At 38.8% G+C, this 18,909-nt stretch overlaps 1 protein-coding gene across 4 annotated transcripts in view; it reads right to left on the bottom strand.

Annotated features, from left to right (window-relative positions):
• Positions 1-18,909, bottom strand: part of dlc1 (DLC1 Rho GTPase activating protein) — a 477,757-nt gene that overhangs the window by 20,897 nt on the left and 437,951 nt on the right. For all 4 annotated transcript variants that reach the window (XM_072569847.1, XM_072569866.1, XM_072569856.1 and 1 more), the window contains 3 exons: positions 11,867-11,938; positions 9,567-9,648; positions 3,622-3,685 (listed from right to left, as the gene is read on the bottom strand). In XM_072569847.1, the coding sequence (XP_072425948.1) occupies positions 3,622-3,685; positions 9,567-9,648; positions 11,867-11,938 (218 nt within the window). The remainder of the gene's footprint in view (positions 1-3,621; positions 3,686-9,566; positions 9,649-11,866; positions 11,939-18,909) is intronic.

An 18,909-nucleotide genomic window follows, 5' to 3' on the forward strand; every position in this document is an offset into this window, starting at 1 on the left:
CCTTGTTTTATAATTCCCTTAATGGTAATTACGACATACCTCAAAGCCTTATCCAATTTTGACTATTACAGCACTTGTCTGAGGACTTCTGTGTCTCCCAACTGTGACTAATGAGATGGCGACACATGGCCATTAAATCTCCAGAGTTACTGCCCCAGGGTCTTCCCCTGTCGCCTGTTACAGATGACACTGCAAAGCTAACCTAGGGAGTTTCAGATCTGACCCAATGCTCTGTAATTTAACACTGAGCCTAATCACCATTCTCAGACATCAAGCACTGACAGTTAAGAAGTCAAGCTTCTTTAACTTGCTTAGTGACTTGCTAGCATTACAGACTTCTAATTTAAAAAAAGATATATTTTGAGAGGGTGTTAAAATAGTTTAATATTGTCAACTGTCTTTCTAACATTACTGGTTTATTGACAAGATTCTTGAGACTAACTTACGTTTTTTCACACACTGCCAAGGCTCAACCATAAAATGGTCACTTCAACAAGAGAGTGTAAGACAAGTTAACACTTAAAGCATTTGGATCACACTTGTCATAAATAGAATTCTTCTAAGTTACTGGCAGAAAGTATCAGAGAGTTTTGTACAGCATCCATGGACTATTTTTGCCCAGAATAATTTCTAACTTCACTGTTTCCAAGTTAAAAATGGATGCTTTCTCCAAGAACCAAAGTAGTTAATAATCTGCATATATTTAAACTATTATCTTGCGTAACAGTGAGAATCTGCAAAAGGAATTAATAATTATATTACTATTTACTTTATTGACAATATTGTCAATTTCTTGGTTTAATTCTTCCAAAAATGTTAAGATTTTGTATTGAAGCCAAGAATTTTTCAAATTATTAATTGTAGGACATTGAGAGGCATAGCAATGTGCAAGCTTTTCCCCAGTGAAGTTTTAAATGAGCAGTAAAAGTTTTTATAAAAGACACATGCTGCAAGGTATTTGAATAATGTCACGTCCAACAAACAGAACTGTAATGAGCTGCACATTCTTTTTTTTGAAACCATCCCTTATTGATGTTTACATTGTGTAACAAGTAATGAAGACCTTAAACTGAGGGGCAGCTTTGATCTCAGAATCTGTATGTACTGAAGCTAGATGGCAGCTGAGATTACTCTATGTCATAGACTTGTTTTACAAAACTATATTTACGAAAGCAAATACCTGGGTGAACTTTTATCTACCTCAATCTCAAGTCACAGTAGCATGCTGATGACTAAATACTATTATCTGACAAGGGAAGGCAGCAGGGCAAGAACTTCCAAGCATGGTCCTAGCATGCTAGCATGCATTCCTACTTGAGGCAGGGCGGCACCAAAAGGAATGAGCAAGTAATCTCTTTCCCTTACTCATTTGCAGGTCAACAGGGCTCTTTGTTTGTCCTTCTGGCCCACTGAATACCAGCTTCATTAGTATGTAGACAAATTTATTTACTGACTGAAGGAACAACTTAAATTAATGAAATGCTGGGTATTTGTCCATTCTGATCTTCCACTCTCTATTACCTTGAAGCGATCCAAAACCCTGCAGCTGCATCCGAATGCTCATTATATCCCATGATAAATTTTCTGTTTGCTGAGTTACATTTGATTCCTGATTAAGTAAAGCTGCAATTTTAAAATTTTTACAATTGGTTTTAAATCTCCCTATGGTCTTCTCTGTCTCTGTCTCTAATTACCACCCCCCTACTACCCTCCAGGGTGCTTGCTCCACTTTGGAGAAATATCTTGGGAAATTTATTATGTTCAGAGTGAGTCACAGAATTTTACAGCATGGAAACAGGCACTTTGGTCCAACTCATTCACGCCGACCAGACATCCTAAACTGACCTAGTCCCATTTACCAGCACTTGGCCCATATTCCTCTAAACCCTTCTCATTTAGCTACCCATCCAGATGACTTTTAAATGTTGTAATTGTACCAGCCTTCACCACTTCCTCTGGCAGTCATTCCATACACACACCAACCTTCACGTGAAAGAGTTGTCTCTCAGGACCCTTTTAAATCTTTTCCCTCTGACCCTAAACCTATGCCCTCTAGTTTTGGATTCCTCTACTCTGGGGAAAAAGACCTTGGCTATTCACCCTATCCATGTCCCTCATGATTTTATAAACCTCTATAAAGTCAGCCCTCAGTCTCTGGTGTTTCGGGGAATAAAAATCCCAGCCAAGGCAAGATGTTATTAAACTTCAAAGTGTTCAGGAAAGGTTTACAAAGATGTTGCCAGGGTTGAAGGGTTTGAGCTGTAGGGAGAGGCTGAAAAGGCTGGGAAATAGGACGAGGTTAATTTAGGATATCTGGTCAGCATGGATGAGTTGGACTGGAGAGACTGTTTCTGTGCTGTACGTCTCTATGATTCTAGTCAGCCTCTTCCTATAGTTCAAACCCTCCAATCCCAACAACAACCTTGTACATCTTCTCTATATCAATGCAAGCTGCTGTCACCGCAAAGCATCACAGGACAATTTACTGAAGAAATAGCTTATTTTGTGAATACCTGAAGGAAGGAGAGACATTTCCACCGATATAACCTTAATGCAGGTTATTGGGAAATTTCTGTTTAGCCCAAGAAACCAGAGATTAAATTTGTGAGGTATAACTGTGGTCAATAGCCTGGCTGGTACGTACTACAAGGGGAAATGTTGTAATCATTTAAACACAAAACTAATAATTCAATTCTTTCAACAAAAAAAGCTGCAATAATAATCTTACTGGCTAATACTTTCTATTGGAACTTTGGTTTGGAATTAGTAATGTACTTATTTAGACTCTCCTACACATTCCCACATTCTCCGATTTTATCATGTTTTTGCTAATCATGTCTCTCCCTTTCTGTCAGGTCCCCAGTCTCAGTCTCAAGTGAGTGGATTAGTGATGATTAGCAACCCATTCCTTGACCAATGCTTTCTTTCCATCCATTCTTGGGTATGGGCATCGCTGGCTGAGCCAGTATTTATTGCCAATTCCTCCGTAGAAGGTGGTAATGAGCTGTCTTCTTACATCATCACAATCCATTTGAGAAGAAATGTTTGGTATTTGTCCACAGGGATATGACCTTTGATTTTTGGCCCTGTGGAAAGTGCCTGACAATCTCACACCCAAATGATGCAGCCATAATTTGAAAATTAATAAATCCATCAATTTGATTAGATTCCCTACAGTGTGGAAACAGGCCCTCCGGCCCAACAAGCCCACATCAACCCTCCAAAGAGTAACCCAACTAGACCCATTTCTCTCTGACTAATGCACCTAACACTTTGGGCAATTTAGCATGGCCAATTCACGTGAGCTACACATCTTTGGACTGTGGGAGGAAATTCACGCAGGCACAAGGAGAATGTGCAAACTCCACACAGACAGTCGGCCAAGGCTGGAATCAAACCTAGGTCCCTGGTGCTGTGAGACAGTAGTGCTAACCGCTGAGCCACCGTGCCACCAGGTGACAGTGAGCCATTAGGGCAGTGAACCAATAATAGATCATCTCATTGTTGCTATTAACACCTTAAATAATTTCTACAGGGACTGCTTTGAAAATCTGACCATACTGGGAAGGTCAAGTGTGTTATTGTCAATTCTACAAAAACAAGTCCAAAAGTTAAACTTACTCTTTTTCTCTGTGGGCTGATTTCTAGTTTCATCACAGCACACTTGTTAAGTGTGTTCAATCGCCTAAAAGAAAAGAAGGGTAGATCAACATTGGTGACTTGCATCCTTTCCCCAACACTTCCCAACTACCCTCCCCCGACCCACAGACAAGATCTTTCCCATGAATATTTGCCATACATTGCCTGGTGTAGTCAATTTGCATAAAAATGCTTTTGTGAAAGGCCCCAATTAGTATCTATTATGCTCAACAGATAATGACTGTGCTGTAGGGAAAATGCAGAACAAAGGGACAAATGCACAACCCTGATTAAAGATCAGCCTTTACATACTCCCGTGATAATTTTGCAGAATGTGTACACGCTTTGTCTTGAAAGAAGTGAAAACTCAATCTCATTCAGTATTAATGCATTAAAATACATAGGACTACACAACTTTTGAGCTAGTGTAGGTCATTTTGCCCTTCCAACATGCTCTGCCATTTAATAAGGCCATGATTAAGGTTTCAACTCCAATTTCTTTCCTGCACTCAATAACCATCAACTCTCTTGTCTATCAAAAATCTAACCAATTTTCCTAATAAATTCATTTGCCCAACCTCCACTGTTTTCTGGGAAATACAGTTCAGAAATCTAATAACCCTCTGAGAGAAAACATTTCTCCGGAATCCACCCTCTCAAGTCTCATATATGTTTCAATAAGTTGCATCTTTTTAAATTCCAGTAACATAGGCCCAACATCTTCGATGTTTCTTCGTAAGATAAGTCCCAGACTGAATCTTCTTTGACTGCTCCAAACGTGATTTTATACTTTTTCAAGAGCAAACCATACCCCAAGGCCCTGTACAGCCACAAAAAACGCCCTTTAATATTCCATTGTCTTGCAATAATTATTTGTGTCACTGCACACCTTGTGAGTCATGCACCAGGACACTCACATCACTTAGTAACACAATCTCTCCTACAATCTTCCTCCATTAAATAATTCACACTTTTCTTCAATTCCTGTCAAAGTGGATAATTTCCCGTTTTCCCAAATTGTGTTCTATCCAAATTGTTTTTTTCCCTCACTGACTTAACCTGCCTATATTCCTTTGGAGAAAGTGAGGACTGCTGGATGCTCAGAGTTGAGAGTGTAGTACTGGAAAAGCACAGAAGGTCAGGCAGCATCCGAGGAACAGGAGAATCAATGTTTCGGGAATAAACCCTTCATCAGGAATCTGCTTCGCCTATATCTCTTTGCAAACTCTCTATCTACTCATGTTCACCAATGATCTTTCTAAACTGTATGGCTGTTCAGAGGTCCATGTATGCTGATGAGACACATCTGGTCCAAATCATCCCTGTCATTGATATAAAATGTTATCAGTCAAAGTAGATTAGATTACTTACAGTGTGGAAACAGGCCCTTCGGCCCAACAAGTCCACACCAACCCGCCAAAGCGCAACCCACCCATACCCCTAATTACCTAACACTACGGGCAATTTAGTATGGCCAATTCACCTAACCTGCACATCTTTGGACTGTGGGAGGAAACTGGAGCAAACCCACGCAGACACGGGGAGAATGTGCAAACTCCACACAGTCAGTCACCTGAGTCAGGAATTGAACCCGGGTCTCTGGCGCTGTGAGGCAGCAGTGCTAACCACTGTGCCACCCAGTAAATTCATTAATCCCTGTACCAGCATTAATCCCTGTGGTATTCCACCACTTACAGCTCGGAAACTTTTATTGATGCTAATATGTTACCCCCTCCACCATGCACATTTATCTTTGATGTGAGACTTTATCAAAACCAATTTGAATATACAAATGCACCACATCCCCGGCTCCCCTTTTGTGGCTTGCTTTTGCCATCTCAAAAGCTCTAATAAGTTGGTTAAACATGATTTCTATTTCACAATGCCATCTTGATTCTGCCTAATGACATTAGGTGTTTCTAAATACTCTTCTGTAACCTCCTTAAGAGTTTATTCTAGAATTTCCCTACGGCAGACAATAGGCTAATTAGCCTACAGATTCCAATCTCCATTCTTCCTTGAAAGAGGGTGCTACATTTGCTACTTTCCAATCCGTTAGAACCCTTTTATAAGCTAAGGAATCTTTATAGTTCGTACTCAAAGTATCTCTGTAGCCACTTCCTCTCACATCTATTTGGGGTCTGTAAGTCTTTCAGAAAGTCTAATTGCTCCCCAATGCTTTTTCTGTGGTGGCACAAGATAGACGCAAAACATTCATTTTCTTGGTTTCCATTCCCAATTATTCAGGACAGCACTAACCTTTTTTTTTCCTTAGTTAAGAAATATTTACTTTTTAAACACAAACTATTGTCATTTGTTTTTATATTATTAGTTAGCTTTCTCTCAATAGAATACAATTATTTCATGATTGCATATCTCCATACAACTTGTCGATGTGATATCAAAATTACATTATTTCTTAATAATGAAATAAATATGCATGTTTCTTCTTCCTATATGAGTTGAAACTGTAGCGTCATTTTTAAATTTGGGTTCATCCTTCTCAAGATCTCGAAACTGGAGTTTCTTACTAATCTGCCTTAAATTTTCCCCACAAGTTTCAAATTATTTTGAAACCAAGATTGGTGGAATGTAATTAATACTTCTCAATTTATCTTGTCTTTCTCTTCTCAACATTAGTAGTGTCCTGTACAATGAGTGTTGACCCTTTGTCTTGGTTTCTCAATGGCCATCTCCATTGTACATCCAACAGTTGCACCAATCCACCTTTCTGTACTGTCCTTGTGCACTGCTTTCTTTCCATTATATTACAGCATTCGTTTTTACACAAAAATGTATTTAATTTATCTAATCTTTAAAAAGTTCATAGTTCCTTGAAAGTGGAGTCACAGGTAGCTAAGATAATGAAGAAGGCATTTGGTATGCTTACAGTTATTTATCAGTGCATTGAGTATAGGAGTTGGAAGGTCATGTTACAACTGTACAAGACATTGGTTAGGTCACTATTGGAACACTGTGTGCAATTCTGGTCTTCCTGTTGTAGGAAGGATGTTGTTAAACTGGAAAGAGTTCAGAAAAGGTTTACAAGGATGCTGCCTGGTTTGGAGCGGTTGAGCTATAGGGAGAGGCTGAATAGGCTAGGGCTATTTTCCTTTAGGCATCGGAGGCTGAGGGGTGATTTTATAGAGGCTTATAAAATCATGAGGGGCATGGATAGGGTAAACAGACCAGGTTTTTCCCCGGGGTGGGGAGTCCAAAGCTAGAGTGCATAGGTTTAAGGTGAAAGGAGAAAAATTTAAAAGGGACCAAAAGCACAACATTTTCACATAGAGGGTGGTCGTGTGTGGAATGAACTGCCACAGGAAGTGGTGGAGGCTGGTACAATAACAACATTTAAAAGGCATTTAGATGGGTATATGAATAGGAAGGGTTCAGAAGGATATGGGCCAAATGCTAGCTAATGGGACTAGATTTACTTAGGATGTCTGGTCAGCATGGACAAGTTGGACCGATGGGTCTGTTTCTGTGCTCTATATCTCTATGACTCTAAGTGCATCACATTAAGTTGACATTGCACAAGTCTTCCAACACTATATTTTACTCACTATATTTATAATTATATTTAATATTAAACATGCTCATTACGTGTTGAATATACATTCACATGGAATTTTTCATAGCTTCCAGCTGCTGAAGACCTTTATACAATGGCCTTTCCCAATTGTACCTTCACAGTAGCTTCCTCAAGTTTTCGTGGGTCCCTCGGCTAGTCTTGAACCTTGGAATGCAATAATCTGCACCACTGGGTCATTGGATAACTCTTTCTATGTTTCAGGCACACCAAAGAACATTGTATTATAGCTGTAAGTCATCTCATGTCAGATTGAAATAACTACACATTACCCATTTCCAGACATCAGGCCTGTTATGGATCATTGCACTATCAAGTGTCTCTGTCTGCACCCTTTCAGTTTTTACATATGATTTTTGGCTGCATTAGGATTTATTTACTTCTTAATTTAGTTCTTACTTCAGATGAGGGTCAGAACGTTCAATGTTCACCATCACTGGCAATCTTTATGCAGGAACTAAGCAGAGACAGCTTTCTACAATAAAACATTTGGACTGCAAAACAAGGGAAAGAATAACCACCCCTCCTCCCACCAAGATAAATAATATAAATTCTGGTTAAACATGAGTTGAACATTACTGCCTGGTTTTCATGCAACTACTTCTAGATAAAATTTGGATTTTAAACTAAGGACTTTACCTAGAGAAAGGGCAAAAAGTAGAGATAAGCAAATACTATTGTAATTAGAAATCTGAAAGTCATCGGTATGGAAAACCTGATCCAGTACAAGCAAAGGGGCTTTTACAGAGTAAAAACAAGAAGTAGCTGCTGTTTGCTGACTTACATCCACTGTCTCCTTGCATTGTGCAATCATGCTCCTTTGGAGCCCCGGTTACTTTGATGTGGGAAACAAAAAAATGAACAGCCTGCCTGATAAGAATGTCTTTGATAATTCAAACATTTTTCTGTGCTTTGACATTCTCACAAGCCTTCTGTCAGCTGCGACAGATAAGCCAAGACAGCGTTGGAGGCAGGAAGGTAAATAAAACAAAATGTACGGCAAAGATGAGTCACATTTCTCTGGATGCCAGGTGAGCAACACATGTAAAAATGTAATTCCTTATCGAATGTATCACTTTCTCTTAGAAATGTTACAAAGTCTCTCAGCGCTTTATCACTGGGATTTGTTTGATCAATCTGTTGACAGAATCATTAATTCAAAAGTGTTCCAGTTAATTTGTAAAATCTTTTGACAGCAATAGAAAAGTTATTGTTATTAAGTGATATTCTGAAATTATATCTGACTGTTACTAAGGTGCATATGTTTTGGGAGTGGGGCAGTTTCAAGTAAATTATTTCTCCAGATTATTTGTCTCCACTTTATAAACTCCTGACGACAGACATTAAGGTAAATCTCTCCCCACATTTCTAGAGCTTCCCTAAAACTAAAGGGATTGGTTTGATAGACCTTACATGTCCTTGAAATTTATGAGCTCACCAGACAGCCATTCTACTAACATTAGCTATCAACTTTTCTGGTTAGCGGCTGGCTCCATATAATCATCAGAGATCAACAATCTTTTTAATCCTAGCTACAGATCAAGAGACATCAATAGTTTAAATATCAGCACTCTATTGGTTATGTACACAGCAGTCTGTGGGGCAAGGAAGAGATTAAATGTTAGATTTCACTTATCGAGTATGATGGGTGATGGCAGTGAAGATATGGGGTCTGATAGGTAACTACCAGGTAAAATGCTTCTCTCAACTGATCTCTTCCATTTTACTTCTTAATTGCTAAATAAGTTTTAGCCTAATACAGAAACTCTGAACTGATAATATGAAATAACATCACAAAAAAGTTTTCATAATTTGAAATGTTAAATCATGCATTGTTCTTCAATTGGGAGGGGCAGTAACATGTAGAATCTATGTTTGACTGTTAATACAGTCAGATATGCACTTTTATGGCACATTAATTCACCACAAAAATACACAGCACGTAATGCAGTAGCACCTATTTCACAAAGGACACATTGAAGCCTCCCTTGAGTTCTGAGGAAATCATATTAATCATTAACTATGTTTCTCTCCCTATAGATGTTTCCAGACCTGCTGAGTATATCCAGCATTTTCTGTTTTTACCTTTGAAACCTCTCACCCTACTGATTTTTCCAGAAAGCAGAAATTTGAATATTATACTGATTGTCCAGTCAGTGACTTTGGTTAGTACAGTTAACATTTTAAGGATTAAAACATACTTGTAGTGATACTGGAAATCCTCATACATGAATTGATAATGAACAGATAAATAAGGCAAGCATCAGGCAAGAATACTTTTCTGTGGACATTGGATTGAGTAGGGTGTTGAGGTCATAAAACAATCAGAACCTACCTGCAAAGAGATTCAATTGCATCTCGATCCAGAAAATCATGGTCCCTCTTCACTGAAGAAATGTCAATGGGGAACAATGAATCTATTGCATAATCAAGACAAATGGATGCATGTTACAAAAACCATGTTACTAACCAGAGACAGTTTTCTACATGAAAAGCGCAGCAGGTCAGGCAGCATCCAAGGAGCAGGAGAATCGATGTTTCGGGCATAAGCCCTCCTTCAGGAGAAGAAGAAGGGCGTATGCCCGAAACGTCGATTCTCCTGCTCCTTGGGTGCTGCCTGACCTGCTGCGCTTTTCCAGCAACACATTTTTCAGCTCTGATCTCCAGCAACTGCAGTCCTCACTTTCTCCACAGCTTTCTACATTAAAACATTTGGTCTACAAACCAAAGAAAAAATACCCGCCCCCCCACACCAAGATAAATAATATAAATTGTGGGTTTAAACATTAGTCAAACATTACTGCCTTTTTTCATGCAAATACTTCTTTACTTGATAAAATTTGGATTTCAAACTAAGGATTTCACCAAGAGAAAGGGTGAAAAGTAGAGATAAACAAATACTGTTATAATTAGAAATCTGAAAATCATTGGTAGGGCAAATCTGATTTAGTACAAGCAAAGGGGGTGAAACTCCTCAGTTTTCCTAACCCATCCACTTCATTGTCTTTCAGTTGAGATGCCAGATCATTATTATCAGACTTATCCAACTTACTTATCCAGTTCATTTGATTTGACTAGATTTGAGCAAGATTTGAACTCAGGACCTTGGCTTTTTATCCAGTACCATTACATACAATTTGATACCACTAATCAAGAATCAATGCTGTGCTGTAATCTTATTGTGGTATGGGGAAATTAAGTGAAAGCTAATCCCAGCGATGTTTACATGCCTTTGTTTCCATAGTTGCACTGGATAAATTTATGCTTACTCTGGGGTCACTTTCCATCCAGTATGGCTGACTGAATGATAACAGCAGACACAAGGAACCAATCGCGAAAGGAAAGCAGAAATCAGGGTTTCTGTTTAGAAATATTCTAAAGCAACAATATTCTTTCTGTAATAACTGCATTATTTTCCAGCATAAGTCATTTCTGTGTCTTTTACAGGTACAGAATCATACAGGTACAGGACCACAGGCAGCTGAGAAAAGTTGGCATGATGGCGAGTACCTTTGCCAACTTTTATGGGTGCGCCATCGAGAGCATTCTGTCTGGATGTATCACTACCTGGTATGGTAATTGCACCACTCAAGACAGAAACAGTTACAGAGAGTGGTGAACTCAGTTGGACAATCACAAAGGCCAACCTCCCATCTATAGAATCCATCTACCAGGCCTGCTGTCAAGGAAAGGCCGCCAGCATTGTCAAAGATCCATTCCACCCTGGCAATGCTTTTCTCCAACCTCTACCATTGGGGAGAAGGTACAGAAGCCTGAACACACACATCAGTCGGTTTCGAAACAGTTTCTACCCTACTGTTGTTAGAATACTGAATGGACTCACAAATTCTTAGCATTTGCCTGTACCTGTGTTTTGATTTTTGCTGGTATTTACCTGTTATTTACTTATCTATGCTATTTAACTATGTGATCTGCCTGCATTGCTCGCAAGACAAAACTTTTTACTGTGCTTTGGTACACATGACAATAAGTTCAATTCATAAAAATTGACTGGCATGTGTTGAATTTTGCTTGACTTTACATCATTTCCTCAGTCAGTGAAATAAACACGCGTTATCAACTTCTAAAAACTATTTTTGTATTAAATCAGTTATCTCCACTCTTTCATTCACATAATGAATCATCAAGTCTTGTAATTCCTTAAGAAATTGGGTATGAAAAATATTTTTGTCAGCTATTTTCCCTTTCCTGAAGCATTGATATCTCATCAATGTTTAGTTTCTCTGGAACGTGTTTCCTACGTGTTTTAAACTAGTGAGAGTTTTCAGTTGTGGAGGCCATCATAAGTGATCCTGATCTGCCTCACCCATTTTTTAATAATTTTTTTCTTTCCCATAATTGGTCAACAATATACTTTACAGGTAAGTTAAATCAGAATTTTAAAATAATGTACCTTTAATATTTTCATTTGATACATCTTTAGACATCTGGAATACCACAATGTAACATGCAAACTTTTGATGAACAGGTTGTTGAAAAAGGAGAAACTTAAGTGTCTTTAAAGCATACATGTAGAAGTTATCACCAGACTGAAAAAAATAATTGATTTTATGCAGAATTTCAACTAATGTCGCATATTATTTTCAATAATAACAATGGTACGTATTACCTCACCTTCATATAGCTGGGCATACTGGGGAAAGCCTGCAGCCCGCAGCCAATCACATGCCTCCTTGGCCTCAATCTCTATAACGAAAACAAAATGTTCATAGTTAGTTAGCTGTGCAACAACATCTGTAATTGTTGGTGCCTTAACATGAGCATTATCAGGCAAAGAAAGTGAGTCTGAGCCACACCAGACGATATTTGGTCAAATAGCTAATATCTTGGCTGAAGAGATAGATTTTAAAAACTTAAAGTAAAACAAGACAGATGAAAGGGCAGTGAGCTTAAAGAAATGCCACAAACTAAGACCCATCAATGGTGCACAGAGACCTTGGTGGATTACATGCTGGAAACATCTGCAAACAGGGGAGAATGAGATAACGGAGGAATTTGTAAACAAGGTGAGAATTTCAAATCAAGACATGTACCACGGATCAATGGGTGTTTCATAGAGTTATAGAGATGTATAGCATGGAAACAGACCCTTCGGTCCAACCTGTCCATGCCGACCAGATATCCCAACCCAATCTAGTCCCACCTGCCAGCACCCAGCCCATATCCCTCCAAACCCTTCCTATGCATATATCCATCCAAATGCCTTTTAAATGTTGCAATTGTACCAGCATCCACCACTTCCTCTGGCAGCTCATGTACCACCCTCTGTGTGAAAAATTTGCCCCTTAGGTCTCTTGTTTAAAAATTTGCTACACTTCCTTCCCTAAAACAGCCCTTTACTTCTTGCATCTGAATTTGAACAATACCTAGTCCAACAGGATGATAGTAACAAAAAGTGTTGGGGTAACTCCAGCAGGCTTGGCAGTATCTATGGAGGGTTTGATTCCAATATAACTCATAATATGTACACCCTGCATCCCTTTCTACATCTCCACACACACACACACACACACACACACATGCAGTCAAGTCTTGTTTGTATGATGTTGACTTCGCTCTTAGTGTTGCGGACACATTTCTTTCCTTTTCACACATTAATTAACACCCATTTTACATCTCTACTTCTCCTTCACCATGATTAGCAACCTCTTTGTATTTTGCTCTGACACTCTCATCACCTGTTCCACTCACTCCTCTCTCTAGGCCATAAAGAACACCATTTTCTAATCCCTTTCAGTTCTAAAGAAGTCATATCTGACTGGAAATGTTAACTGTGTTTCTCTCTGGATGCTAGCAGACCTGCTGGTTTCTTTTCGACAGCACTTTGCATTTTTGTTTCAGATTTTACTTGCAATTTTACTGAGATGACAATCTCTCTCTAACAGCAGAAAGACAGAAAGCTAGTCTGCAGATAGACAATTTAGAATACTGGCTGCCAAATTCCATTAGTTGATCAATCCTTGACATTTATTTGCTTGAAATATTCTAATTTGTATTCAATGTCAACTCAGCTGTGTTGGTAATTCTGCAAATTCCTGCACTGAATCTTTAATATTAAAAAATCAGCAGGAACTTTGGTGATCTGGCGTTTTATTAATTTGGTACTTGTGAGGTCTTGTTCTGTGCAAATGACTGTAATAGAGTCACTGTCCTGTTAAGTAATCAATTTGACATTCTCTAGATAGGCACCATATCAATGCAGATTCATTCTTTTTTCCTGTGGAGTAATTTCCTGAATTTTGTGGTAGAACGTAGGAAATGACATACTATACCTAACTGTGCTAAACATAAACAAAACATAATCATGCTAATACTCACAACTAATTGTGAGAGATGTAATTTCCCAGTCAATTTCAGTTTTTACTCTTAGTCTGAAAAGTGGGCTATAGATCTCAGGAATTTTCTGCTGCTGACATTTGCCAGGAGTTAGAAGGGGCCACAGATTCAGGATGAGATTTTACCTTGTCAAAGTCCTATTCACTTGAAAAAGTTAAAACAAGGCTTTGCCCTTTCTGTCTGACACTCAGTAATTTGGTACAGTGTTTGATAGAAATTCAGCAACGACTCATTTTAAAGAGCTAACTAACCTGAGGAGGACAGTCTGGAGATAAGCGGGGCCAGGGAGTTGGGTCAGAGTGCTAGTGTTGTTTTTTTCTCTCTTTCTCTTGGCATTGCCACAATGGAAAATCTGGAGAGATGGTTTAAAGTTTTGGCCTATTTTTCCAATTCCTGTATGCCCCCCACCCCACTCCTCTAAAACCGAGCTTCTTTCTGCTTTTCAGTTCTTCACTATTGCCAGCTCTTAACTTAGTTACTGCAGACTTGCTCCTACTGTTCAGTTCTTTCCATCTTGTCTGCTTTTAAAATCCTCCTTAAGTTACATTTATTTATTTTGCCTTTCATTTCAGAACAAACACACATTGTTTTTAAATGTTTTCTTCATACTTAACATTCATTGCTTTGCTTTGATAAATGTAAAAGTTTTTTGAGGTTAATCCATGAAGAAGAGTAGCAAAGCAAATTGGTATCTATTGACACAGCGCAACTGTACTGTTCCTTAAGCATCCTTACTCTACATGGCCATTTGTTGCATTAAATTATTGCAAGATTTTGAAAACAAAAATAAAAATTAAAACTAGAAATTGATCATTCAAACTGTTACATATAATCGATGAGAAATATATAATTATTGAAAAATAAATATTGCAATTTTGTGGGGAAATTTGAATAAGCCATTACTTGCCAATTCCCATTCATTTGTTAACATTAACAGAAGTGTCACTAACATATTTTGAAGTTACTCCACTGGAGGCAAATATATTTTTAATGTATTAATGCATTAAACTAGGTCATGTTGATTAAATTTCATCCTATAAGCAGGAACCCGTTTCAGCAAACAGTGTCAGTGATGAGAAGACTGAACTTCTTATGCACATGAGGGGAAAACAGGAGAATTTTAAAAACTCATATCACATTTTCATACACAGTAATATTGGCCAGGCCAGGTAAGGATGACAGATTCCCTTCCCTGAAGAACATTAGTGTACCAAAGGAGTTTTTACAATGATTAACAGTAATCAATTCCAGAGTTTTACTGAATTTAAATTCCACCATCTGCTGTGGTAGGATTTGAACCCAGTTCACTATATCTCCTGGATGACCAGGCCAGTGACAACACCACTACATTATTCCTCTATAGTTTTATTGCAGTGGGATTCATATTTATTTTTCAAATGCTTAACATGTCAGAAAGGGAGAGTACCATCATGCCAGCTTTTCACTGAAATCAAATTTTATGACTTGCCCCAGTGGGATTTGATCTCATAACTCTCCCATTGGCCTGAAGTCCTGGATTACAATGACATTACCACAAGACCACCAACTCCCCTTAAATAGTGGATAATGTTATAATCCTGTGCTGATTTGTAGTATTTTATTGCAATTGTATACACACACAAGATCATGACTGGGGATTTGTAATCTTTTAATATGTTATTATAATGAAACTCCAATGGCCCTTTCACAGATTAAGGAAACTTCCTTCACAAGGCAGTAACCAGCACTGACAGTCTGCATTCAGAGACTTAAATTACTAAGTCTCACAATCCCTTGGCAGTGCTAGTCTCCTAGAATGGAATGTCTAGTCAGCATTGTATCTTTGCTGTTGAAGACCACCAAGTGCCAGGAAATCTAGACCCTACTGAATCGCTGCACTGAAAATCATTTTAATTTTCAAGTATTCAATCAATTAATGCCACATAATAATATTCACAATTTGATATAGTCATCCTTCCTAAACTGTAAAATATTGTGCTAATAAAACAATTATACAGCTGTTCAACAATTTCAATATCAACATGAAACTAAAGAAGCTGCAGGTATTCAACTTTATTCCCTCATTTTTTAACAAGGTTCCACCTCAATGTTTTGAGGTTCTTTTGCATAAAATTAAAAATAAAAGCACCAGAATTTATTTTGTAATGAAGTGAAGCAGTAATGCATTACAGTGTGAGCACTCTCCCTCTCTCCTCCTGGCCATTTCAACACTATACGATGTAACCATTTCCACTTCATATTGCTTTGATTTAAGCTACTTAATCATTAATTGCAGGCAAAACAAATTCAATATCTTTATGTAAAATTTCAAGCAGTTGCAAATCCACTGGTGAATGCAGTGGCTTTACAGAGTAAACTGAGTGTAAGTAATGAGCCTGCATTAGATTACTTCAAGCAGATCTGCACCGTGCTGCCAAATGATCACAGCTTACTCTTTCACACATTGTCAAACCAAACAGTACAGGTGGCAAGCTAAAATGAATTCCTGGCATTTAACCAGCCTTGACCACATTTACTCCTCCCATTGGAGCAGAACACACAGTTTCATTAGACACAAGAAAGTGAAGCATTTTGCCACCTACTTCAACCATATCTCCTGCTTCACAGCCCCTGATTTCTTCAAAGCTTTCCTCTGGTGATAATGCTACTTGTCAGTGAGTTGACTAACTAAAACATTTTTGGCATTTATTTTCCACTTTACTGATACCGTCAAATCTGAACAGCCACTCAATGTTTTGGTGAAATGAATGCTATACCCAACCGGGAAGTTTTCAGGCCTTCAGTTCCATGCAAATATTTGCCAATTTGGAAGATGCTATTTTTTATGGAACTTAAACTTTGGCAATGCTGTTTTTCATCCAAATATGAAGCGCGAGATTTTATTTTCTGGTTTGGTATTGCCTCTCCTCACCTGAAAATGAGCTGTCGAGTCAGCTTGTGAACGCCAGAAGGTTTTTTTAAACCAGAACAATCTTGCAAGGCCTGTCAGAAAGTAACTGCCATATAACTGTATCCACTTTCTGACACAACTCACTAGACAGCGATCATGAGTTAGAATCCTATTGGTTTCACCCCTCTCGAAGCCAGGGGTACTGAGGCCAACTGTAAGGAACACTAATAGTGACAACAAGATGGAGTGGAAGCCAATTTCTCCCTCCCAAGCCCAGGGGCATGCAGGCCAATAGTATCTATTGCTGAGAAAAGCAAACTGAGCGCACAGCATGGATTGTACTCAAGACACTCTTTCGAGAGTTGATGCAGACTCGATGGGCCAAATGGCCTCTAGCTTTACTGTTGAGATTCTATGATTCTCATTGGCCAAATATATGTTTGGTGGATCGCCTTTCGGCAGGATATCAGTAGTTAAACAGAGCTTCCTCAGCTACACTTCCGGAGGGATTCAGCACTTCCAAGAGAAACAAAACTGTAAGGAACAAATAATTCAGCTTGCTTGTGTAAGATAAGGGCACGCTGAAAGAATGTTCCTTGCCTCTGTCAAGCAGGATGGAAAATGGGAAAGTAATGAAAGGCACAGACAAGAAGGTTATAACTACAAGTAGATCATGAAAGTAAATTTACTAATTCACGCACCAGCTTCTGTATCACACCACATATTTTTCATTTCAAGATTTTATTCGTCCCACAGTTAAATATTTTCTTAAAATTAGTGTGAATACTCAAATATCCTCCAGTCACAGTTTCCAGTTATAGGTCATCAACTTCTCAGGAAGAAACTAATTTGGTAATTTGCAAATCTCAATGGTGATTTAGAAACTCAATGTAGACTAGCACAGATTGAATGCCTTCAGCCCAAAGCTAATTGGAGGTGGACCTGGGATAAGTTATGCTTTCATGTGTGAGAAAAATTACAATATCCAGACAACATGTAAGCCAACAATCTCACAAATTACACAGGCAATGAGCCTTCTGGTCACTCCTGTGGAGGAGGTTCCTTCACCAAGATGACAATGGCATCTAACTGCCTTGCAAAAATGTTGACAGTAATCAGCTTCTGTGAGATGCCGTGTCTCTCCCTGGAATGAGCAAACAGGAACCTTCTTCCCCTCCAATTGCTCAAAATCTTACAAAACCTTTGCCCACTATCAACCCGTCACACCACTACAATTTGAAAACCGCCATGTCTAATCCTAGGACAGGTCTTTCTAAGGGTTAGAAATGTAAGACTTCCTGACATTGGAAATCCTGACCCAACCCCATTGATCCCACTCGTAGCAATGTGGGGAAGGTGGAGACTTTGGTCTTTCCAAGAGTCCCACAGAACACCCCACAAGGCTACGTGGCGACTGGGTTCTGTTATGGCACTCTCAGGCACAAGTTGTGTTGCATGTGCCCCAGAAAGATCTTGAACTTCTGCTGCAATGACTACCATCAAAGAGGAAAATGACCAATTCATGGTCAGAAAGGAGCAAGTCAGAAAGGAGCAAGCAGCAATCTCTCTCTGGCAGAAAGAGGCCATTCGGCTCAGAGAGTCTGTACTGGCTCTCCGGACAGCATCCCACCCAGACCAACCCAACCCTGTAAACCCACATGACTAATCCAGCTAGTCTGCACATCCTGAACTCTAAGGACAATTTAGCATGGTCAATCCACCTGACCTGCAAGTCTTTGTACTGTAGGAGAAATGAATAACTCAATGCCTTTATTACTTTACAGTGTAGGGAATTCCTTTTCAACCAATAAAAAAGTGAATCTCTAATGAAGGTCGAAGCAAGATTTTGGCAAAAACATATTAAAAATTACTTTTCAGTGAACTGTTGTACCTCACACATTCAGAACAGTTTATGGTCTCTGAAAGCAGGTTCCACTGTTTACCTTTGGGTTGTTAATTTGCAGAACAGCACCATCTACTCATGCGCCACAGGTAATAAATACAGGACTAAAGAACTGCTGAAACATTTTAGCAGCAGCAGCAGCAGCAGCAGCACCTAAACGTTCCAACTGTCAACTGACAAGGCTTGCTTTTATTTGTCTGCAAAACAGAGGTATTCTCAGTTGTGATGGCTCTGTTAAGAAATGTAGCAAACTGTGTAATAACAGTAACATGCAAAACAAATGGTTTAAAAGCTGGTCAAAGTCAGTTCACAGGATCTCAATGTAACAACAGGGAGTATCTGCTTATCACAATGAGGTGACAATAACTAGGGTAGCCGCTGGAAATTAACGAATGAGTGCTATTTAACATGCGAAGACATTATCATCTAACCTCTCCATGATTTAAACCACCATAGATAATGTTGGAGTCCCCCTAAGAGAGCAATATAAGATATTTTCCTGCCAAAGCAACTCAACACAAAGTACAT

The sequence above is a fragment of the Chiloscyllium punctatum genome, chromosome 1 (genome assembly GCF_047496795.1).
Source record: "Chiloscyllium punctatum isolate Juve2018m chromosome 1, sChiPun1.3, whole genome shotgun sequence".
Lineage (NCBI taxonomy): Eukaryota > Metazoa > Chordata > Chondrichthyes > Orectolobiformes > Hemiscylliidae > Chiloscyllium > Chiloscyllium punctatum.